General features: G+C 45.1%; 1 protein-coding gene across 1 annotated transcript in view; it reads right to left on the minus strand.

Annotated features, from left to right (window-relative positions):
* dapk1 (death-associated protein kinase 1) overlaps positions 1–25,694 on the minus strand; it is a 220,429-nt gene that overhangs the window by 113,060 nt on the left and 81,675 nt on the right. The window contains exons 4-8 of the mRNA XM_045226878.1: positions 24,248–24,386; positions 12,157–12,286; positions 8,025–8,073; positions 4,197–4,223; positions 2,441–2,593 (exon numbers count right to left, since the gene is read on the minus strand). Coding sequence (XP_045082813.1) covers positions 2,441–2,593; positions 4,197–4,223; positions 8,025–8,073; positions 12,157–12,286; positions 24,248–24,386 — 498 coding nt within the window. The remainder of the gene's footprint in view (positions 1–2,440; positions 2,594–4,196; positions 4,224–8,024; positions 8,074–12,156; positions 12,287–24,247; positions 24,387–25,694) is intronic.

Genomic DNA, 25,694 nt, shown 5'->3' on the forward strand with positions numbered 1-25,694 from the left:
CTATTATCTAGAAAGGTCTAGTAAACTATACGGTCTATTATCTAGAAAGGTCTAGTAAACTATACGGTCTATTATCTAGAAAGGTCTAGTAAACTATACGGTCTATTATCTAGAAAGGTCTAGTAAACTATACGGTCTATTATCTAGAAAGGTCTAGTAAACTATACGGTCTATTATCTAGAAAGGTCTAGTAAACTATACGGTCTATTATCTAGAAAGGTCTAGTAAACTATACGGTCTATTATCTAGAAAGGTCTAGTAAACTATACGGTCTATTATCTAGAAAGGTCTAGTAAACTATACGGTCTATTATCTAGAAAGGTCTAGTAAACTATACGGTCTATTATCTAGAAAGGTCTAGTAAACTATACGGTCTATTATCTAGAAAGGTCTAGTAAACTATACGGTCTATTATCTAGAAAGGTCTAGTAAACTATACGGTCTATTATCTAGAAAGGTCTAGTAAACTATACGGTCTATTATCTAGAAAGGTCTAGTGAAACTATACGGTCTATTATCTAGAAAGGTCTAGTAAACTATACGGTCTATTATCTAGAAAGGTCTAGTAAACTATACGGTCTATTATCTAGAAAGGTCTAGTAAACTATACGGTCTATTATCTAGAAAGGTCTAGTAAACTACTACGGTCTATTATCTAGAAAGGTCTAGTAAACTATACGGTCTATTATCTAGAAAGGTCTAGTAAACTATACGGTCTATTATCTAGAAAGGTCTAGTAAACTATACGGTCTATTATCTAGAAAGGTCTAGTAAACTATACGGTCTATTATCTAGAAAGGTCTAGTAAACTATACGGTCTATTATCTAGAAAGGTCTAGTAAACTATACGGTCTATTATCTAGAAAGGTCTAGTAAACTATACGGTCTATTATCTAGAAAGGTCTAGTAAACTATACGGTCTATTATCTAGAAAGGTCTAGTAAACTATACGGTCTATTATCTAGAAAGGTCTAGTAAACTATACGGTCTATTATCTAGAAAGGTCTAGTAAACTATACGGTCTATTATCTAGAAAGGTCTAGTAAACTATACGGTCTATTATCTAGAAAGGTCTAGTAAACTATACGGTCTATTATCTAGGAAAGGTCTAGTAAACTATACGGTCTATTATCTAGAAAGGTCTAGTAAACTATACGGTCTATTATCTAGAAAGGTCTAGTAAACTATACGGTCTATTATCTAGAAAGGTCTAGTAAACTATACGGTCTATTATCTAGAAAGGTCTAGTAAACTATACGGTCTATTATCTAGAAAGGTCTAGTAAACTATACGGTCTATTATCTAGAAAGGTCTAGTAAACTATACGGTCTATTATCTAGAAAGGTCTAGTAAACTATACGGTCTATTATCTAGAAAGGTCTAGTAAACTATACGGTCTATTATCTAGAAAGGTCTAGTAAACTATACGGTCTATTATCTAGAAAGGTCTAGTAAACTATACGGTCTATTATCTAGAAAGGTCTATTTGCAGCATAGAGACACAATATTGAAGATAATTTCCAGCAATTCCTATAATGTTTGGCATGGACCTGAGAGACAAGTTTGCCGTTTTAAAGATAATTTCCTGTAATTCTATGCATTTTGCCATGGCTAATGCTGTGTTCCTCTGCTCAAACATAACTATATCAATGACCCTTGAATGGTTTAGGGACTTTCTATGTTCCTGACTGTCTAGCCTTTATTTGATTGTAAGTTCTCAAAGAGGGTATTATTTAAATAATATATAGTTCAATATCTTTTCTGCATGCTTTCTATCATCTGGTTTGGTTGTTTAAGTTGACACTGAAACGTTTTTTCCATCCCCAAAATGACCACTTAAACAGCCCACCTAAGAATGTTCTATACAGAGAAACCCCTGTAATTAGCTCCAATGACTAATTTCCTCCATATTAAAGGGAAAGTTTGAGATTTTGGCAATGAAGTCATTTATCTACTTCCTCAGAGTCGGATGAACAGGAACAGCTAGCACGCTAACGCTATTTGCCATTGGCTCGTGAAACTACCTTTTAACTTCCTTCATATTGGACGCAGAGACTTTAAAATGGTATCCACGATGGTATTGTGTTGTAGCTAGCTATATTCATAAAATAATTACTTTTCACAATAAAAAAAAATCCCCAAAACGATGTTTCCCCCCAAGATATTGAATGAACTGGTGTGCCCCCTGCAGTACCCTACAGACTCCCGTTGGAAAACTGTGCATTAATGTATAGATTTGAGCATATTGGGCACACTGTGGTGTGGTGCTACATGGACACTCTGGTTCAGTGCCATGTTTCAATACATTCAGGACCGAACCAAGCACACAGTATATACAGAGGCCTCGCTTGTACAATGTTAGGGACAACACTATGGAGGGTCAGGGTTAGGGTAAGGGTCAGGGTCAGAGGTCAGAGGTTAGAGTAAGGTGATAATGTACTTTGGGTCTTTGATAAGCAGCCTGGTGATAAAATCTTTGGCCAGGAGGCTGGTGCTGCTAAAGAACTCTTCATCGAAGGTGTAGTCCACTGCTGACACGTTAGCTAATGTCTCCTGCTTACTCTCCCCCAAGAACGGTGACGCACCACTCAACCTGAGGAAGGGAGGCAGGGGGAGGGAGGGGAGGGAAAGGGAGATTAGGGGGAGGGAGGGGGAGGGAGGGAGAGCAGGGGAGGGAGGGAGAGGGAGGGAGAGCAGGGGGAGGGATGGAGAACAGTGGGAGGGAGGGAGAGAGCAGAGGGAGGGAGGGGAGGGAGAGAGGAGGGGCGGGAGGGAGAGAGCAGGGGAGGGAGGGGAGGGAGAGAGGGAGGGGAGGGAGGGAGAGAGCAGGGGGAGGGAGGGGAGGGAGGGAGAGCAGGGGGAGGGAGGAGAACAGCGGGAGGGAGGGAGAGAGCAGAGGAAGGGAGAGAGCAGGGGAGGGAGGGGAGGGAGGGAGAACAGCGGGAGGGAGGGAGAGAGCAGGGGAGTGGTGGGAGGGAAGGGGAGGGAGAGCAGGGGGGAGGAAGGGAGAGAGCAGGACAAGGGAGGGGGAGGGAGAGAGGAGGGGGAGGGGGAGGGAGAGAGAGGCAGGGGGAGGAGGGGCGGGAGGGGAGGGAGGAGAGAGAGAGCAGCAGGAGGGAGGGAGGGGAGGGGAGGGAGGGGAGGGAGGGAGGGGGAGGGAGGGCAGGGGGAGGGAGGGAGAGAGCAGCGGGAGGGAGGGGAGGGAGGGGGAGGGAGGGAGGGAGGGAGGGGAGGGAGAGAGCAGCGGGAGGGATGGGGAGGGAGGGGGAGGGAAGGGAGGGAGCAGCGGGAGGGAGCAGCGGGAGGGAGGGGAGGGGAGGGGAGGGGAGGGAGGGGGAGGGGAGGAGAGCAGGGGGAGGGAGAGAAAAGGAGGGAGAAAAATATAGTGACATAGGGAGTGAAAGAGGTTGAGAGAGACAGAAAAAAATGAGTTAGAGAGGTAGAGAAAGTTTCCATTGATTCCAATAACTTCCCACCACTTTGGCTGAATAACACTGTAAAAGGTTTACAGTGTATAATGTGTTTGTTTCCCTGAATGTATAACAGAAACCGATTAAGATGTTGTACAGATGTATTCTAGTTATGGCCAGATATCTACCAGAGGAATTGTCTGTCAAGTCAGGTTGGTCAGGTGTCAGAAATGTTAAGCACCAAAGTCTTTCACTCTGATAAGCGTTCTCTCACACCATATCTGGGCTACATCACCATGGTAACGGTCCTTTCCAGAGGGAGCGAGAAACGGTTGAGAAATACATCAATGGCTCGTGCGAGACCAGGCAAACGACTAAAATCAAACGATTATCATAAATAGTCACACATTTACATCCTCACTGGCAGTCATAATTATAATCATCTATAAACTAAATTGCTCACCGAGCTTTGGAAATAAATAGTCATGCTTTGAGTCGGGGGGAAATATACATGCATTAATATGTTTATATTATTAATAAATATCAAATCAGAATTGATCGGTCACGTCTACAGGATACAGCAGGGGTAAAGGGTACAGTGAAATGATTGGTTGCATTCGTCAACAATGCAGTTATACAAAGAAATACACACAAGATAAAAAAAAATACATGAGAACACACACTAAATACAAGGTCCATATCAGGACTAATCAATGAAAGGGATACTGGTGGCAGTTTAATGTAGTCTTTCATGTATACACCAGTCATTATGATTATGGTACTTACAGAATATAAGTGATCACTCCGACACTCCTGTAACAACGGAGAAATATGGATTATTATTAGACAACAGACATATAGAGAGATATATAGAGCCTTATACACGGAGTGAACAAAACATTTGGAACGCCTTCCTAATATGGAGTCGCACCCCCTTTTCCCCTCAGAATAGTCTTTAATTGTCGGGGCAGGGACTCTACAAGGTGTCGAAAGCTTTCCTTTTGGGTGGTGGACCATTCTTGATACACACAGAAAACTGTTGAGTGTAAAAAAAAACAGCAGCGTTGCAGTGTGTATCAAGAAAGGTCAACCACCCAAAACTTGACACAACTGTGGGAAGCTTTGGAGTCAACGTGGGCCAGCATCCCTGTGGAGCGCTTTTGACACCTTGTAGAGTCCATGACCAGACGAATTGAGGCTGTTCTGAGGGCAAAGGGGGAATAACTCAATATTAGTTCCTAATGTTTTGTAAACTCAGTGTATGTGTATATAGACTGTTGAAGTCTGAAGTTTCCATACACCTTAGCCAAATACATTTAAACTCATTTTTTCACAATTCCTGACATTTAATCCTAGCAAACATTCCCTGTCTTAGGTCAGTTAGGATCACCACTTTATTTTAAGAATGTGAAATGGCCACTCCAATACCTTGACTTTGTTGTCCTTAAGCCATTTTGCCACAACTTTGGAAGTATGCTTGGGGTCATTGTCCATTTGGAAGACCCATTTGTGACCAAGCTTTAACTTCCTGACTGATGTCTTGAGATGTTGCTTCAATATATCCACATAATTTTCCTTCCTCATGATGCCATCTATTTTGTGAAGTGCACCAGTCCCTCCCGCAGCAAAGCACCCCCACAGCATGATGCTGCCACCCCCGTGCTTCACGGTTGTGATGGTGTTCTTCGGCTTGCAAGCAACCCCCTTTTTCCTCCAAACATAACGATGGTCATTATGGCCAAACAGTTCTATTTTTATTTAATTTCTCCAAAAAGTACGATCTTTGTCCCCATGTGCAGTTGCAAACTGTAGTCTGGCTTTTTTATGGTGGTTTTGGAGCAGTGGCTTCTTCCTTGCTGAGCGGCCTTTCAGGTTATGTTGATATAGGACTCGTTTTACTGTGGATATAGATACTTTTGTACCTGTTTCCTCCAGCATCTTCACAAGGTCCTTTGCTGTTGTTCTGGGATTGATTTGCACTTTTTACACCAAAGTACGTTCATCTCTAGGAGACAGAACGCGTCTCCTTCCTGAGCGGAATGACGGCTGCGTGGTCCCATGGTGTTTATAGTTGCATACTATTGTTTGTACAGATGAACGTGGTACCTTCAGGCGTTTGGAAATTGCTCCCAAGGATGAACCAGACTTGTGGAGGTCTACAATTATTTTTCTGAGGTCTTGGATTTTTTATTTTTATTTTAATTTTTAGTCATTTAGCAGACGCTCTTATCCAGAGCGACTTACATGAGCAATTAGGGTTAAGTGCCTTGCTCAAGGGCACATCGACAGATTTTTCACCCATGATGTCAAGCAACGAGGCCCTGAGTTTGAAGGTAGGCCTTGAAATACATCCACAGGTACACCTCCAATTGACTCAAATGATGTCAATTAGCCTAGCAGAAGCTTCTAAAGCCATGACATAATTTTCTGGAATTTTCCAAGCTGTTTAAAGGCACAGTCAACTTAATGTATGTTAACTTCTGACCCACTGGAATTGTGATACAGTGAATTATAAGTGAAATAATCTGTCTGTAAACAATTGTTGGAAAAATTACATGTGTCATACACAAAGTAGATGACCTAACCGACTTGCCAAAACTATAGTTTGTTAACAAGAAATTTGTGGAGTGGTTGAAAAACGGGTTTTAATGACTCCAACCTAAGTGTATGTAAACTTCCGACTTCAACTGTATATATACGTATATATATACAGTGGGGAAAAAAAGTATTTAGTCAGCCACCAATTGTGCAAGTTCTCCCACTTAAAAAGATGAGAGAGGCCTGTAATTTTCATCATAGGTACACGTCAACTATGACAGACAAATTGAGAGAAAAAAATTCAGAACATCACATTGTAGGATTTTTTATGAATTTATTTGCAAATTATGGTGGAAAATAAGTATTTGGTCACCTACAAACAAGCAAGATTTCTGGCTCTCACAGACCTGTAACTTCTTCTTTAAGAGGCTCCTCTGTCCTCCACTCGTTACCTGTATTAATGGCACCTGTTTGAACTTGTTATCAGTATAAAAGACACCTGTCCACAACCTCAAACAGTCATACTCCAAACTCCACTATGGCCAAGACCAAAGAGCTGTCAAAGGACACCAGAAACAAAATTGTAGACCTGCACCAGGCTGGGAAGACTGAATCTGCAATAGGTAAGCAGCTTGGTTTGAAGAAATCAACTGTGGGAGCAATTATTAGGAAATGGAAGACATACAAGACCACTGATAATCTCCCTCGATCTGGGGCTCCACGCAAGATCTCACCCGTGGGGTCAAAATGATCACAAGAACGGTGAGCAAAAATCCCAGAACCACACAGGGGGACCTAGTGAATGACCTGCAGAGAGCTGGGACCAAAGTAACAAAGCCTACCATCAGTAACACCCCTACGCCGCCAGGGACTCAAATCCTACAGTGCCAGACGTGTCCCCCTGCTTAAGCCAGTACATGTCCAGGCCCGTCTGAAGTTTGCTAGAGTGCATTTGGATGATCCAGAAGAGGATTGGGAGAATGTCATATGGTCAGATGAAACCAAAATAGAACTTTTTGGTAAAAACTCAACTCGTCGTGTTTGGAGGACAAAGAATGCTGAGTTGCATCCAAAGAACACCATACCTACTGTGAAGCATGGGGGTGGAAACATCATGCTTTGGGGCTGTTTTTCTGCAAAGGGACCAGGACGACTGATCTGTGTAAAGGAAAGAATGAATGGGGCCATGTATCGTGAGATTTTGAGTGAAAACCTCCTTCCATCAGCAAGGGCATTGAAGATTAAACGTGGCTGGGTCTTTCAGCATGACAATGATCCCAAACACACCGCCCGGGCAACGAAGGAGTGGCTTCGTAAGAAGCATTTCAAGGTCCTGGAGTGGCCTAGCCAGTCTCCAGATCTCAACCCCATAGAAAATCTTTGGAGGGGAGTTGAAAGTCCGTGTTGCCCAGCGACAGCCCCAAAACATCACTGCTCTAGAGGAGATCTGCATGGAGGAATGGGCCAAAATACCAGCAACAATTTGTGAAAACCTTGTGAAGACTTACAGAAAACGTTTGACCTGTGTCATTGCCAACAAAGGGTATATAACAAAGTATTGAGAAACTTTTGTTATTGACCAAATACTTATTTTCCACCATAATTTGCAAATAAATTCATAAAAAATCCTACAATGTGATTTTCTGGAGTTTTTTTTCTTCATTTTGTCTGTCATAGTTGACGTGTACCTATGATGAAAATTACAGGCCTCTCTCATCTTTTTAAGTGGGAGAACTTGCACAATTGGTGGCTGACTAAATACTTTTTTTCCCCACTGTATATACACACACTACCAGTCAAATGTTTTGCCAAGAGTGTGCAAAGCTGTCATCAAGGAAAAGGGTGGCTATTTGAAGAATCTATTTGAGAAAATATATTTTGATTTGTTTAACACTTTTTTGGTTACTACATGATTCCATATGTGTTATTTCATAGTTTTGATGTCTTCACTATTATTCTACAATGTAGAAAATAGTAAAAAATAAAGAAAAACCCTTGAATGAGTAGGTGTGTCCAAACTTTTGACTGGTACTGTATATACACTGTATCTAAATATAAAGTACATCTGTCTCTCACCACATGTCTGCCTCCAGGCCGAGCGGTTCATAGTTGACTACCTCTGGAGCTGCAAGAGTTCAAAAACACACTATTAAGACAATTATAACACTGAGCCTAGAATGTAGGGTATTGTGTGTGTGTATATATATATATATATATATATATATATATACACATATATACACAGTGCTTTTGGAAAGTATTCGCTGCCAAAGGTGCTTCAACAAAGTACTGAGTAAAGGGTCTGAATACTTATGTAAATGTAATATTTCCGTTTTTTTATTTGTAATAAATTTGCAAAAATGTCTAAAAACCTGTTTTTGCTCTGTCATTAGGGGGTATTGTGTGTAGATTGATGAGGGAAACATTTTTTGTCAACCATTTTAGAATAAGGCTGTAACATAACAAAATGTGGAAAAAGTCAAGGGGTCTGCATACTTTCCGAATGCACTGTATGTATGTATGTATGTATGTATGTATGTATGTATGTATGTATGTATGTATGTATGTATACATATATACATATATATATATACATATATATATATATATATATACATATATATATCATATATATATATATACATATACTATATATATATACATATACATATATACATATACATATACATATATATATATATACATATATATATATATACATACATATATATATATATATATATATATATATATATATATATATATATATATATATATATATATATATATATATATATATATATATATATATATATATATATATATATATATATACATATATATACATACAGTGGGGAAAAAAGTATTTAGTCAGCCACCAATTGTGCAAGTTCTCCCACTTAAAAAAGATAGAGAGGCCTGTCATTTTCATCATAGGTACACGTCAACTATGACAGACAAAATGAGGAAAAAAAAATCCAGAAAATCACATTGTAGGATTTTTAATGAATTTATTGGCAAATGATGGTGGAAAATAAGTATTTGGTCAATAACAAAAGTTTCTCAATACTTTGTTATATACCCTTTGTTGGCAATGACACAGGTCAAACGTTTTCTGTAAGTCTTCACAAGGTTTTCACACACTGTTGCTGGTATTTTGGCCCATTCCTCCATGCAGATCTACTCTAGAGCAGTGATGTTTTGGGGCTGTCGCTGGGCAACACAGACTTTCAACTCCCTCCAAAGATTTTCTATGGGGTTGAGATCTGGAGACTGGCTAGGCCACTCCAGGACCTTGAAATGCTTCTTACGAAGCCACTCCTTCGTTGCCCGGGCGGTGTGTTTGGGATCATTGTCATGCTGAAAGACCCAGCCACGTTTCATCTTCAATGCCCTTGCTGATGGAAGGAGGTTTTCACTCAAAATCTCACGATACATGGCCCCATTCATTCTTTCCTTTACACGATCAGTCGTCCTGGTCCCTTTGCAGAAAAACAGCCCAAAAGCATGATGTTTCCACCCCCATGCTTCACAGTAGGTATGGTGTTCTTTGGATGCAACTCAGCATTCTTTGTCCTCCAAACATGACGAGTTGAGTTTTACCAAAAAGTTATATTTTGGTTTCATCTGACCATATGACATTCTTCCAATCCTCTTCTGGATCATCCAAATGCACTTCAGACGGGCCTGGACATGTACTGGCTTAAGCGAGGGGACACGTCTCTCACTGCAGGATTTGAGTCCCTGGCGGCGTAGTGTGTTACTGATGGTAGGCTTTGTTGCTTTGGTCCCAGCTCTCTGCAGGTCATTCACTAGGTCCCCCCGTGTGGTTCTGGGATTTTTGCTCACCGTTCTTGTGATCATTTTGACCCCATGGGGTGAGATCTTGCGTGGAGCCCCAGATTGAGGGAGATTATCAGTGGTCTTGTGTCTTCCATTTCCTAATAATTGCTCCCACAGTTGATTTCTTCAAACCAAGCTGCTTACCTATTGCAGATTCAGTCTTCCCAGCCTGGTGCAGGTCTACAATTTTGTTTCTGGTGTCCTTTGACAGCTCTTTGGTCTTGGCCATTGTGGAGTTTGGAGTGTGACTGTTTGAGGTTGTGGACAGGTGTCTTTATACTGATAACAAGTTCAAACAGGTGCCATTAATACAGGTACAGTGGAGGACAGAGGAGCCTCTTAAAGAAGAAGTTACAGGTCTGTGAGAGCCAGAAATCTTGCTTGTTTGTAGGTGACCAAATACTTATTTTCCACCATAATTTGCAAATAAATTCATTAAAAATCCTACAATGGGATTTTCTGGAAAATGTTTTCTCAATTTGTCTGTCATAGTTGATGTGTACCTATGATGAAAATTACAGGCCTCTCTCATCTTTTTAAGTGGGAGAACTTGCACAATTGGTGGCTGACTAAATACTTTTTTTCCCCACTGTATATATACAGTGGGGAAAAAAAGTATTTAGTCAGCCACCAATTGCAAGTTCTCCCACCAAAAAGATGAGAGAGGCCTGTAATTTTCATCATAGGTACACTGCGTCAACTATGACAGATAAAGTGAGAAAAAATCCTGAAAATCACATTGTAGGATTTTTAATGAATTTATTTGCAAATTATGGTGGAAAATAAGTATTTGGTCACCTACAAACAAGCAAGATTTCTGGCTCACACAGACCTGTAACTTCTTCTTTAAGAGGCTCCTCTGTCCTCCACTCGTTACCTGTATTAATGGCACCTGTTTGAACTTGTTATCAGTATAAAGACACCTGTCCACAACCTCAAACAGTCACACTCCAAACTCCACTATGGCCAAGACCAAAGAGCTGTCAAAGGACACCAGAAACAAAATGGTAGACCTGCACCAGGCTGGGAAGACTGAATCTGCAATAGGTAAGCAGCTTGGTTTGAAGAAATCAACTGTGGGAGCAATTATTAGGAAATGGAAGACATACAAGACCACTGATAATCTCCCCGATCTGGGGCTCCACGCAAGATCTCACCCGTGGGGTCAAAATGATCACAAGAACGGTGAGCAGAAATCCCAGAACCACACGGGGGACCTAGTGAATGACCTGCAGAGAGCTGGGACCAAAGTAACAAAGCCTACCATCAGTAACACACTACGCCGCCAGGGACTCAAATCCTGCAGTGCTAGACGTGTCCCCTGCTTAAGCCAGTACATGTCCAGGCCCGTCTGAAGTTTGCTAGAGTGCATTTGGATGATCCAGAAGAGGATTGGGAGAATGTCATATGGTCGGATGAAACCAAAATAGAACTTTTTTGGTAAAAACTCAACTTCGGTCGTGTTTGGAGGACAAAGAATGCTGAGTTGCATCCAAAGAACACCATACCTACTGTGAAGCATGGGGGTGGAAACATCATGCTTTGGGGCTGTTTTTCTGCAAAGGGACCAAGACGACTGATCCGTGTAAAGGAAAGAATGAATGGGGCCATGTATCGTGAGACTTTGAGTGAAAACCTCCTTCCATCAGCAAGGGCATTGAAGATGAAACGTGGCTGGGTCTTTCAGCATGACAATGATCCCAAACACACCGCCTGGGCAACGAAGGAGTGGCTTCGTAAGAAGCATTTCAAGGTCCTGGAGTGGCCTAGCCAGTCTCCAGATGTCAACCCCATAGAAAATCTTTGGAGGGAGTTGAAAGGCCGTGTTGCCCAGCGACAGCCCCAAAACATCACTGCTCTAGAGGAGATCTGCATGGAGGAATGGGCCAAAATACCAGCAACAGTGTGTGAAAACCTTGTGAAGACTTACAGAAAACGTTTGACCTGTGTCATTGCCAACAAAGGGTATATAACAAAGTATTGAGAAACTTTTGTTATTGACCAAATACTTATTTTCCACCATAATTTGCAAATAAATTCATAAAAAATCCTACAATGTGATTTTCTGGATTTCTTTTTCTCATTTTGTCTGTCATAGTTGACGTGTACCTATGATGAAAATGACAGGCCTCTCTCATCTTTTTAAGTGGGAGAACTTGCATAATTGGTGGCTGACTAAATACTTTTTTCCCCCACTGTATATATATATATACACACACACACACACACACATCTGGGTATTTGATGTCAAACTGAGCTGACTCGCTGTTCAAACGATGAATATAACACCGTACATATATGCAGACAACTCTCACACACACCGATCTGGTGGCTGTGGTGCACTTGGTTCGCCGGATAGACTGACCTACAAATTCCGGGGTGCCAAAGATGTTTTTGAAATCGTTGCCAAAATCGATCTTGTGTGCCAGGCCGAAGTCGATGAGCTTGATGCGAGGATGGGCCACATCTCTGTTCAGTAACATAATGTTCTCTGGCTAGAGAGAGAGAGAGACAGAGAGAGACAGAGAGAGACAGAGAGAAGGGAGGAAAATAACATCCCATAAAGTAAAGCCTCTCTTGGAACCACCAAGCGAGCTAGAGAGAGAGATGGTGAGAGAGAGAGAGAGAGAGATGGTGTGTGAGAGAGAGAGAGAGATGGTGTGAGAGAGAGAGAGCTAGAGAGAGAGATGGTGTGAGAGAGGGAGAGAGAGATGGTGTGAGAGAGAGAGAGCTAGAGAGAGAGATGGTGTGAGAGAGAGAGCTAGAGAGAGAGATGGTGTGAGAGAGAGCTAGAGAGAGAGATGGTGTGTGAGAGAGAGAGAGAGAGAGAGAGAGAACCTACATTCCAGTGCCACAATGCCTCCTTCAGCAGACTATCTTGACACCTGACCTAATCCTTTAAAAGCTCTTTGGACCAGCAGGTTAAAGAATTAATGGCTTTTAGACTGGGAACAGAAGTCATTGAGACAGGACTGGAATCAGATTGTTTCTATATGGGAACAGAAGTCATTGAGACAGGACTGGAATCAGATTGTCTCTATATGGGAACAGAAGTCATTGAGACAGGACTGGAATCAGATTGTCTCTATATGACAGAAATGGCTCCAGGTAGATGTAGTGGTAGTATGTAGTATGTAGTATGTAGTATGTAGTATGTAGGAGTAGTGTGTCTGATAAAGCTAGTAGTATGTTGTATGTGTAGTACTATGTGTAGTATCTCTGAGGAGTGTATCTGATAAAGACAGTATTATGTAATATGAGTTGTATGTTTAGTATATGTAGTTTTATGTAGTATGGGTAATATGTGTAGTAGTATGTAGTATTATATAGTATGTGTAGTATGCGTAGTATTATATAGTATGTGTAGTATGAGTAGTATTATATAGTATGTGTAGTATGAGTAGTATGTGTAGTATGAATAATGTGTATGAGGAGTGCATCTGATAAAGCTAGTATTATGTAGTATGAATAGTACTATATAGTATGTGTAGCATGAGTAGTATGTGTAGTATGAATATAATAATAATAATAATAATAATAATAATAATAATAATAATAATAATAATAAGCCATTTAGCAGACGCTTTTATCCAAAGCGACTTACAGTCATGTGTGCATACATGTTTATATATGGGTGGTCCCAGGGATCGAACCCACTACCCTGGCGTTACGAGCGCCGTGCTATTCCAATTGAGCTACAGAGGACCACCGTAATGTAAACATAATGTGTATGAGGAGTGCATCTGATAAAGCTAGTATTATGTAGTATGTGTAGTATTATGTAGTATGAATAGTATTATGTCGTATGTGTAGTATGAGTAGAATGTCTGGTATTATGTTGTATGAGTAGTATGTCTGGTATTATGTAGTATGTGTAGTATGTATCTGATAAAGCTAGTATTATGTAGTATGTGTAGTATATGTATAATGTAGTAAGAGTAGTATGTGTAGTATTATGTACTATGCGTAGTATATGTAGTATTGTGCAGTATGTATAATGTGAGTAGTATTATGTAGTATGAGTAGTGTTATGTAGTATTCAGTAATATGAGTAGTATTCAGTAGTATTGGCAGTACGTCCAATATTTTCCTTTTGTGGGACAATAAACGTGATTTGATTCTGACGTATAGTATGAGTAGTATTATGTAGTAGGTGTAGTATGAGTAGTATTATGTAGAATGTGTAGTATTATGTAGTGTAGTATGAGTAGTATTATGTAGTATGAGTAGTATTATGTAGTGTAGTATGTGTAGTATTAGTATTATGTGTAGTAGCAGTAGTATTTTGTAGTATCGTGTAGTATGTGTAGTAGAATGGCAGCAAGAAAAATTAAGGCAATTATACAATTTAAAAAACATTACAATACATTTACAACAGATTTCACAACATATTAAGTGTGTTCCCTCAGGCCACAACTCTACTACCACATATCTACAACACAATATCCATGTGTACGTGTGTGTATAGAGCGTATGTTATCATGTGTCTGTGCCTATGTTTGTGTTGCTTCACAGTCCCCGCTGTTCCATAAGGCATATTTTTATCTGTTTTTTAAATCTGATTCTACTGCTGGCATGAGTTACTTGATGTGGAATAGAGTTCCATGTAGTCATGGCTCTATGTAGTACTGTGCACCTCCCATAGTCTGTTCTGGACTTGGGGACTGTGAAGAGACCTCTGGTGGCATGTCTTGTGGGGTATGCATGGGTGTCCGAACTTTGTGCCAGTAGTTCAAACAGACAGCTCGGTGCATTCAACATGTCAACACCTCTCATAAATACAAGTAGTGATGAAGTCAATCTCTCCTCCACTTTGAGCCAATCTTGCATATTATTAATGTTAGCTCTCTGTGTACATCCAAGGGCCAGCCGTGCTGCCCTGTTCTGAGCCAATTGCAATTTTCCTAAGTCCCTCTTTGTGGCACCTGACCACACAACTGAACAGTAGTCCAGGTGTGACAAAACTAGGGCCTGTAGGACCTGCCTTGTTGACAGTGCTGTTAATGGATAAGAGCATCTGCTAAATGACTAACATGTTAAGAAGGCAGAACACTCCCAAGTGGAACGGTCTGAGGCACTGCATCGCAGTCCTTGAGGCGTCACTACAGACCTGGGTTTGATCGCACTGCATCGCAGGCCTTGAGGCGTCACTACAGACCTGGGTTTGATCGCACTGCATCGCAGGCCTTGAGGCGTCACTACAGACCTGGGTTTGATCGCACTGCATCGCAGGCCTTGAGGCGTCACTACAGACCTGGGTTTGATCGCACTGCATCGCAGGCCTTGAGGCGTCACTACAGACCTGGGTTTGATCGCACTGCATCGCAGGCCTTGAGGCGTCACTACAGACCTGGGTTTGATCCCAGGCTGTGTCACAAATTGAAGATAAGTCAAATAGGAGTGGCAATATCAGCTATTATCCGCAGTCATTTTCCATCCAAGTTGTCAGACCCCGGTGGCTTGTCATTGTTGACAGACAACAATACTTTTTTCACCTCTTTCACACTCACTTTACAGATTTCAAAATTATCACTGGAATAAGCAATTTCATAAATGTGTCACGTGCAGTGTCTGTTTGCTCCTGCTTTCAAACACATTTCTGCAGCATTAGTAAAGATATGATCAATACATGTTGATGATTTAATTCCTGTACTGTTTGTAACTACCCTGGTAGGTTGACTGATAACCTGAACCAGGTTGCAGGCACTGGTTACAGTTTGAAGCTTTCTCTTGAGTGGGAAGCTTGATGAAAACCAGTCATTATTTAAATCACCCAGAAAATATACCTCTCTGTTGATATCACATACATTATCAAGTATGTGTAGTAGAATGTGTAGTATGAGTAGTATTATGTAGTCAAATGTGTAGTATGATTAGTATTATATAGTATGTGTAGTAGAATGTGTAGTATGAGTAGTATTATATAGTATGTGTAGTAGAATGTGTAGTATGAGTAGTATGTGTAGTAGAATATGTAGTATGAGTGTATTATATAGTATGTGTAGTAGAATGTGTAGTATGAGTAGTATTAGGTAGTATGTGTAGTAGAATGTGTAGTATGAGTGTATTATATAGTATGTGTAGTAGAATGTGTAGTATGAGTGTATTATATAGTATGTTTAGTAGAATGTGTAATATGAGTAGTAGAATGTGTAGTATGAGTAGTAGAATGTGTAGTATGAGTAGTATTAGGTAGTATGTGTAGTAGAATGTGTAGTATGAGTGTATTATATAGTATGTGTAGTAGAATGTGTAGTATGAGTGTATTATATAGTATGTGTAATAGAATGTGTAGTATGAGTAGTATTAGGTAGTATGTGTAGTAGAATGTGTAGTATGAGTGTATTATATAGTATGTGTAGTAGAATGTGTAGTATGAGTGTATTATATAGTATGTGTAGTAGAATGTGTAATATGAGTAGTATTAGGTAGTAGAGTATGTAGTATGAGTAGTAGAGTGTGTAGTATGAGTAGTATTATGTAGTGTGTAGTATTATGTAGTATGTGTAGTATGATGTACTGTAGTATGTGTAGTAGAATGTACTGTAGTATGTGTAGTAGAATGTCTAGTATGAGTAGTATTATGTAGTGTGTAGTATTATGTAGTATGTGTAGTATTATGTAGTATGAGTAGTAGAGTGTGTAGTATGTGTAGTATGATGTACTGTAGTATGTGTAGTAGAATGTCTAGTATGAGTAGTATTATGTAGTGTGTAGTATGTGTAGTATTATGTAGTATGAGTAGTATTATGTAGGGTAGTATGTGTAGTATTAGTAGTATGTGTAGTTTTGGGATCATGTGACTCAAGCTGTCCTATACAGTAGACCAGGGGTACTCAACTCTGACCCTACGAGGTCCGAAGACTGCTGGTTTTCTGTTCTACCTGATAATTAATTGCACCCACCTGGTGTCCCAGGTCTAAATCAGTCCCTGATTAGAGGGGAATCACCCACCTGGTGTCCCAGGTCTAAATCAGTCCCTGGTTAGAGGGGAATCACCCACCTGGTGTCCCTGGTCTAAATCAGTCCCTGATTAGAGGGGAATCACCCACCTGGTGTCCCAGGTCTAGACCAGTCCCTGGTCACAGGGGAAATCACCCACCTGGTGTCCCAGGTCTAGACCAGTCCCTGGTCACAGGGGAATCACCCACCTGGTGTCCCAGGTCTAAATCAGTCCCTGGTTAGAGGGGAATCACCCACCTGGTGTCCCAGGTCTAAATCAGTCCCTGGTTAAAGGGGAATCACCCACCTGGTGTCCCAGGTCTAGACCAGTCCCTGGTCACAGGGGAATCACCCACCTGGTGTCCCAGGTCTAGACCAGTCCCTGGTCACAGGGGAATCACCCACCTGGTGTCCCAGGTCTAAATCAGTCCCTGGTTAAAGGGGAATCACCCACCTGGTGTCCCAGGTCTAAATCAGTCCCTGGTTAAAGGGGAATCACCCACCTGGTGTCCCAGGTCTAGACCAGTCCCTGGTTAAAGGGGAATCACCCACCTGGTGTCCCAGATCTAAATCAGTCCCTGGTTAAAGGGGAATCACCCACCTGGTGTCCCAGGTCTAGACCAGTCCCTGGTTAAAGGGGAATCACCCACCTGGTGTCCCAGGTCTAGACCAGTCCCTGGTTAAAGGGGAATCACCCACCTGGTGTCCCAGGTCTAGACCAGTCCCTGGTTAAAGGGGAATCACCCACCTGGTGTCCCAGGTCTAGACCAGTCCCTGGTTAAAGGGGAATCACCCACCTGGTGTCCCAGATCTAAATCAGTCCCTGGTTAAAGGGGAATCACCCACCTGGTGTCCCAGGTCTAGACCAGTCCCTGGTCACAGGGGAATCACCCACCTGGTGTCCCAGGTCTAGACCAGTCCCTGATTAGAGGGGAATCACCCACCTGGTGTCCCAGGTCTAAATCAGTCCCTGGTTAGAGGGGAATCACCCACCTGGTGTCCCAGGTCTAGACCAGTCCCTGGTTAGAGGGGAATCACCCACCTGGTGTCCCAGGTCTAAATCAGTCCCTGGTTAGAGGGGAATCACCCACCTGGTGTCCCAGGTCTAAACCAGTCCCTGGTTAAAGGAGAATCACCCACCTGGTGTCCCAGGTCTAAATCAGTCCCTGGTTAAAGGGGAATCACCCACCTGGTGTCCCAGGTCTAGACCAGTCCCTGGTTAAAGGGGAATCACCCACCTGGTGTCCCAGGTCTAGACCAGTCCCTGGTTAAAGGGGAATCACCCACCTGGTGTCCCAGGTCTAGACCAGTCCCTGGTTAGAGGGGAATCACCCACCTGGTGTCCCAGGTCTAAATCAGTCCCTGATTAGAGGGGAATCACCCACCTGGTGTCCCAGGTCTAGACCAGTCCCTGGTTAGAGGGGAATCACCCACCTGGTGTCCCAGGTCTAAATCAGTCCCTGGTTAAAGGGGAATCACCCACCTGGTGTCCCAGGTCTAAATCAGTCCCTGGTTAGAGGGGGAATCACCCACCTGGTGTCCCAGGTCTAGATCAGTCCCTGATTAGAGGGGGAATCACCCACCTGGTGTCGCAGGTCTAAATCAGTCCCTGGTTAGAGGGGGAATCACCCACCTGGTGTCCCAGGTCTAAATCAGTCCCTGGTTAGGGGGAATCACCCACCTGGTGTCCCAGGTCTAAATCAGTCCCTGATTAGAGGGGGAATCACCCACCTGGTGTCCCAGGTCTAAATCAGTCCCTGATTAGAGGGGAATCACCCACCTGGTGTCCCAGGTCTAAATCAGTCCCTGGTTAGAGGGGAATCACCCACCTGGTGTCCCAGGTCTAAATCAGTCCCTGGTTAGAGGGGAATCACCCACCTGGTGTCCCAGGTCTAAATCAGTCCCTGGTTAGAGGGGGAATCACCCACCTGGTGTCCCAGGTCTAAATCAGTCCCTGATTAGAGGGGAATCACCCACCTGGTGTCCCAGGTCTAAATCAGTCCCTGGTTAAAGGGGAATCACCCACCTGGTGTCCCAGGTCTAAATCAGTCCCTGGTTAAAGGGGAATCACCCACCTGGTGTCCCAGGTCTAAATCAGTCCCTGATTAGAGGGGAATCACCCACCTGGTGTCCCAGGTCTAGACCAGTCCCTGGTTAGAGGGGAATCACCCACCTGGTGTCCCAGGTCTAAATCAGTCCCTGGTTAAAGGGGAATCACCCACCTGGTGTCCCAGGTCTAAATCAGTCCCTGGTTAGAGGGGAATAACCCACCTGGTGTCCCAGGTCTAGATCAGTCCCTGATTAGAGGGGAATCACCCACCTGGTGTCGCAGGTCTAAATCAGTCCCTGGTTAGAGGGGAATCACCCACCTGGTGTCCCAGGTCTAAATCAGTCCCTGATTAGAGGGGGAATCACCCACCTGGTGTCCCAGGTCTAAATCAGTCCCTGATTAGAGGGGAATCACCCACCTGGTGTCCCAGGTCTAAATCAGTCCCTGATTAGAGGGGGAATCACCCACCTGGTGTCCCAGGTCTAAATCAGTCCCTGGTTAGAGGGGAATCACCAACCTGGTGTCCCAGGTCTAAATCAGTCCCTGGTTAAAGGGGAATCACCCACCTGGTGTCCCTGGTCTAAATCAGTCCCTGATTAGAGGGGAATCACCCACCTGGTGTCCCAGGTCTAAAATCAGTCCCTGATTAGAGGGGAATCACCCACCTGGTGTCCCAGGTCTAAATCAGTCCCTGATTAGAGGGGAATCACCCACCTGGTGTCCCAGGTCTAAATCAGTCCCTGGTTAGAGGGGAATCACCCACCTGGTGTCCCAGGTCTAAATCAGTCCCTGGTTAGAGGGGAATCACCCACCTGGTGTCCCTGGTCTAAATCAGTCCCTGATTAGAGGGGAATCACCCACCTGGTGTCCAGGTCTAAATCAGTCCCTGGTTAGAGGGGAATCACCCACCTGGTGTCCCAGGTCTAAATCAGTCCCTGGTTAGAGGGGAATCACCCACCTGGTGTCCCAGGTCTAAATCAGTCCCTGGTTAGAGGGGAATCACCCACCTGGTGTCCCAGGTCTAAATCAGTCCCTGGTTAAATGGGAATCACCCACCTGGTGTCCCAGGTCTAAATCAGTCCCTGGTTAGAGGGGAATCACCCACCTGGTGTCCCAGGTCTAAATCAGTCCCTGGTTAGAGGGGAATCACCCACCTGGTGTCCCAGGTCTAAACCAGTCCCTGATTAGAGGGGAATCACCCACCTGGTGTCCCAGGTCTAAATCAGTCCCTGATCAGAGGGGAATCACCCACCTGGTGTCCCAGGTCTAGATCAGTCCCTGATTAGAGGGGAATCACCCACCTGGTGTCCCAGGTCTAAATCAGTCCCTGGTTAGAGGGGAATCACCCACCTGGTGTCCCAGGTCTAGACCAGTCCCTGATTAGAGGGGAATCACCCACCTGGTGTCCCAGGTCTAAATCAGTCCCTGGTTAAAGGGGAATCACCCACCTGGTGTCCCAGGTCTAAATCAGTCCCTGGTTAGAGGGGAATCACCCACCTGGTGTCCCAGGTCTAGACCAGTCCCTGATTAGAGGGGAATCACCCACCTGGTGTCCCAGGTCTAAATCAGTCCCTGGTTAAAGGGGAATCACCCACCTGGTGTCCCAGGTCTAAACCAGTCCCTGATTAGAGGGGAATCACCCACCTGGTGTCCCAGGTCTAAATCAGTCCCTGGTTAGAGGGGAATCACCCACCTGGTGTCCCAGGTCTAAATCAGTCCCTGATTAGAGGGGAATCACCCACCTGGTGTCCCAGGTCTAAATCAGTCCCTGATTAGAGGGGAATCACCCACCTGGTGTCCCAGGTCTAAACCAGTCCCTGATTAGAGGGGAATCACCCACCTGGTGTCCCAGGTCTAAATCAGTCCCTGGTTAAAGGGGAATCACCCACCTGGTGTCCCAGGTCTAAATCAGTCCCTGGTTAGAGGGGAATCACCCACCTGGTGTCCCAGGTCTAAATCAGTCCCTGATTAGAGGGGAATCACCCACCTGGTGTCCCAGGTCTAAATCTGTCCCTGGTTAAAGGGGAATCACCCACCTGGTGTCCCAGGTCTAAACCAGTCCCTGATTAGAGGGGAATCACCCACCTGGTGTCCCAGGTCTAAATCAGTCCCTGATCAGAGGGGAATCACCCACCTGGTGTCCCAGGTCTAGATCAGTCCCTGATTAGAGGGGGAATCACCCACCTGGTGTCCCAGGTCTAAATCAGTCCCCTGGTTAGAGGGGGAATCACCCACCTGGTGTCCCAGGTCTAGACCAGTCCCTGATTGGGGAATCACCCACCTGGTGTCCCAGGTCTAAATCAGTCCCTGGTTAAAGGGGGAATCACCCACCTGGTGTCCCAGGTCTAAATCAGTCCCTGGTTGAGGGGAATCACCCACCTGGTGTCCCAGGTCTAGACCAGTCCCTGATTAGAGGGGAATCACCCACCTGGTGTCCCAGGTCTAAATCAGTCCCTGGTTAAAGGGGGAATCACCCACCTGGTGTCCCAGGTCTAAACCAGTCCCTGATTAGAGGGGGAATCACCCACCTGGTGTCCCAGGTCTAAATCAGTCCCTGGTTAGAGGGGAATCACCCACCTGGTGTCCCAGGTCTAAATCAGTCCCTGATTAGAGGGGAATCACCCACCTGGTGTCCCAGGTCTAAATCAGTCCCTGATTAGAGGGGAATCACCCACCTGGTGTCCCAGGTCTAAACCAGTCCCTGATTAGAGGGGAATCACCCACCTGGTGTCCCAGGTCTAAATCAGTCCCTGGTTAAAGGGGAATCACCCACCTGGTGTCCCAGGTCTAAATCAGTCCCTGGTTAGAGGGGAATCACCCACCTGGTGTCCCAGGTCTAAATCAGTCCCTGATTAGAGGGGAATCACCCACCTGGTGTCCCAGGTCTAAATCTGTCCCTGGTTAAAGGGGAATCACCCACCTGGTGTCCCAGGTCTAAATCAGTCCCTGGTTAGAGGGGAATCACCCACCTGGTGTCCCAGGTCTAAATCAGTCCCTGATTAGAGGGGAATCACCCACCTGGTGTCCCTGGTCTAAACCAGTCCCTGGTTAGAGGGGAATCACCAACCTGGTGTCCCAGGTCTAAATCAGTCCCTGGTCACAGGGGAATCACCCACCTGGTGTCCCAGGTCTAAACCAGTCCCTGGTTAAAGGAGAATCAACCACCTGGTGTCCCTGGTCTAAATCAGTCCCTGGTTAGAGGGGAATCACCCACCTGGTGTCCCAGGTCTAAATCAGTCCCTGGTCACAGGGGAATCACCCACCTGGTGTCCCAGGTCTAAATCAGTCCCTGATTAGAGGGGAATCACCCACCTGGTGTCCCAGGTCTAAATCAGTCCCTGGTTAAAGGGGAATCACCCACCTGGTGTCCCAGGTCTAAATCAGTCCCTGATTAGAGGGGAATCACCCACCTGGTGTCCCAGGTCTAAATCAGTCCCTGGTTAAAGGGGAATCACCCACCTGGTGTCCCAGGTCTAAACCAGTCCCTGATCAGAGGGGAATCACCCACCTGGTGTCCCAGGTCTAAATCAGTCCCTGATTAGAGGGGAATCACCCACCTGGTGTCCCAGGTCTAAATCAGTCCCTGGTTAAAGGGGAATCACCCACCTGGTGTCCCAGGTCTAAATCAGTCCCTGATTAGAGGGGAATCACCCACCTGGTGTCCCAGGTCTAAACCAGTCCCTGGTTAAAGGAGAATCACCCACCTGGTGTCCCTGGTCTAAATCAGTCCCTGGTTAAAGGGGAATCACCCACCTGGTGTCCCAGGTCTAAATCAGTCCCTGATTAGAGGGGAATCACCCACCTGGTGTCCCAGGTCTAAACCAGTCCCTGGTTAGAGGGGAATCACCCACCTGGTGTCCCAGGTCTAAATCAGTCCCTGGTCACAGGGGAATCACCCACCTGGTGTCCCAGGTCTAAACCAGTCCCTGGTTAAAGGAGAATCACCCACCTGGTGTCCCAGGTCTAAATCAGTCCCTGGTTAAAGGGGAATCACCCACCTGGTGTCCCAGGTCTAGATCAGTCCCTGATTAGAGGGGAATCACCCACCTGGTGTCCCAGGTCTAGATCAGTCCCTGGTTAGAGGGGAATCACCCACCTGGTGTCCCAGGTCTAAATCAGTCCCTGATCAGAGGGGAATCACCCACCTGGTGTCCCAGGTCTAAATCAGGCCCTGGTTAGAGGGGAATCACCCACCTGGTGTCCCAGGTCTAAATCAGTCCCTGGTTAAAGGGGAATCACCCACCTGGTGTCCCAGGTCTAAAACAGTCCCTGATTAGAGGGGAATCACCCACCTGGTGTCCCAGGTCTAAATCAGTCCCTGATTAGAGGGGAATCACCGACCTGGTGTCCCAGGTCTAAATCAGTCCCTGGTTAGAGGGGAATCACCCACCTGGTGTCCCAGGTCTAAATCAGTCCCTGATTAGAGGGGAATCACCCACCTGGTGTCCCAGGTCTAGACCAGTCCCTGATTAGAGGGGAATCACCCACCTGGTGTCCCAGGTCTAAATCAGTCCCTGGTTAGAGGGGAATCACCCACCTGGTGTCCCAGGTCTAAATCAGTCCCTGATTAGAGGGGAATCACCCACCTGGTGTCCCAGGTCTAAATCAGTCCCTGATTAGAGGGGAATCACCCACCTGGTGTCCCAGGTCTAGACCAGTCCCTGATTAGAGGGGAATCACCCACCTGGTGTCCCAGGTCTAAATCAGTCCCTGGTTAGAGGGGAATCACCCACCTGGTGTCCCAGGTCTAAATCAGTCCCTGGTTAGAGGGGGAATCACCCACCTGGTGTCCCAGGTCTAAATCAGTCCCTGATCAGAGGGGAATCACCCACCTGGTGTCCCAGGTCTAAATCAGGCCCTGGTTAGAGGGGAATCACCCACCTGGTGTCCCAGGTCTAAATCAGTCCCTGGTTAGAGGGGAATCACCCACCTGGTGTCCCAGGTCTAAATCAGTCCCTGATTAGAGGGGAATCACCCACCTGGTGTCCCAGGTCTAAACCAGTCCCTGATTAGAGGGGAATCACCCACCTGGTGTCCCAGGTCTAAATCAGTCCCTGGTTAGAGGGGAATCACCCACCTGGTGTCCCAGGTCTAAATCAGTCCCTGGTTAGAGGGGAACAATGAAAACATGCAGTGGAACTGGCTTCGAGGTCCAGAGTTGAGTTTGAAGGCTGTATACCATGTTCAATTCTTGAGTTTTTGGGGAAGCATGTTTAAATGATCACACTAAAACAATGGGACATTTTACAAATCATTGACTGAGTTGGAATTGAACTGATCCGGACCCTGATGTCTTCCACCACTAACAACCGGTGAGGGATGGTGATGACAGATGTTCAGAGAGCCGGGTGTGATAAAATCTCTGCCATTGATTAGTTGTGTCTGGTTTTAGTGCAGAGCAGAGTGGAGAGCACATCACTGGACTGGCCCTTGTAGCTCTGTGTCCGACGGCGTGTATGTGTACCTTGAGGTCAAAGTGTGCGATGTGTTTGGAGTGTAGGTAGTGGACTCCATCCAGAATCTGTTTGAGGAACTCTGTTGCCTCCTCTTCTGTTAGGGACTCCTTCTCTGCTAGCAAATCAAACAGTTCTCCACCAGCCACCCTATAGGAGAGGAAGAGGAGAGGAAGAGGAGATAGGAGGGAGGGGAAAAAGTGGGAAGAATGAACCATCAGAGAGAGAAACAGAGAGAGACAATGAGGGTGACAGGGATTTGAGCTGCGTATCTTTTAGAAGATCTTAGACAATACCTACTGTACATACAACAAGCTAACAACAGGCACTTCTATCAACCCAAGGACTGGGCAACAATACATCAGCTGTAAAATGTCATGAAGAAGGCAAGTGACAAAGCTGTCACAGCTTGCAGTGACACCAGAGGCAGCGTCATGGTGACCGGGGCTGCCGGACCGCTGGTCCTTTTCCTGCCGGACCGCTGGTCCTTTTCCTGCCGGACCGCTGGTCCTTTTCCTGCCGGACCGCTGGTCCTTTTCCTTGTGAGGAGGTGAGAGCAGTAGTACAGACCACCCTTCACCAGACCACCCTTCACCAGAATCTAGAGAGATGGAGGCCATGTAGACAACCCTTCACCAGACTGGTGGGTGGTACAGCAGACTGGTGGGTGGTACAGCAGACTGGTGGGTGGTATAGCAGACTGGTGGGTGGTATAGCAGACTGGTGGGTGGTACAGCAGACTGGTGAGTGGTATATCAGACTGGTGGGTGGTATAGCAGACTGGTGGTATAGCAGACTGGTGGGTGGTATAGCAGACTGGTGGGTGGTATAGCAGACTGGTGGGTGGTATAGCAGACTGGTGGGTGGTATAGCAGACTGGTGGGTGGTATAGCAGACTGGTGGGTGGTATATCAGACTGGTGGGTGGTATAGCAGACTGGTGGGTGGTATATCAGACTGGTGGGTGGTATATCAGACTGGTGGGTGGTATAGCAGACTGGTGGGTGGTATAGCAGACTGGTGGGTGGTATAGCAGACTGGTGGGTGGTATAGCAGACTGGTGGGTGGTATATCAGACTGGTGGGTGGTATAGCAGACTGGTGGGTGGTATAGCAGACTGGTGGGTGGTATAGCAGACTGGTGGGTGGTATAGCAGACTGGTGGGTGGTATATCAGACTGGTTGGTGGTACATCAGACTGGTGGGTGGTATATCAGACTGGTGGGTGGTATAGCAGACTGGTGGGTGGTATAGCAGACTGGTGGGTGGTATAGCAGACTGGTGGGTGGTATAGCAGACTGGTGGGTGGTAGAGCAGGTCACTGTAATGACTACATTGTTGATGTTTTTCCCCATGAAAAAATCCCTAATTTATGTATTTCCTCTGAGAATGGAAACAGGGATCAGGAACAGGAAGTAGCAGCCAGCTGCAGAGGAAGCTATGACAGGATAATAACACAC

This window comes from Coregonus clupeaformis, chromosome 18, assembly GCF_020615455.1.
Source record: "Coregonus clupeaformis isolate EN_2021a chromosome 18, ASM2061545v1, whole genome shotgun sequence".
NCBI classification, from domain to species: Eukaryota; Metazoa; Chordata; class Actinopteri; order Salmoniformes; family Salmonidae; genus Coregonus; species Coregonus clupeaformis.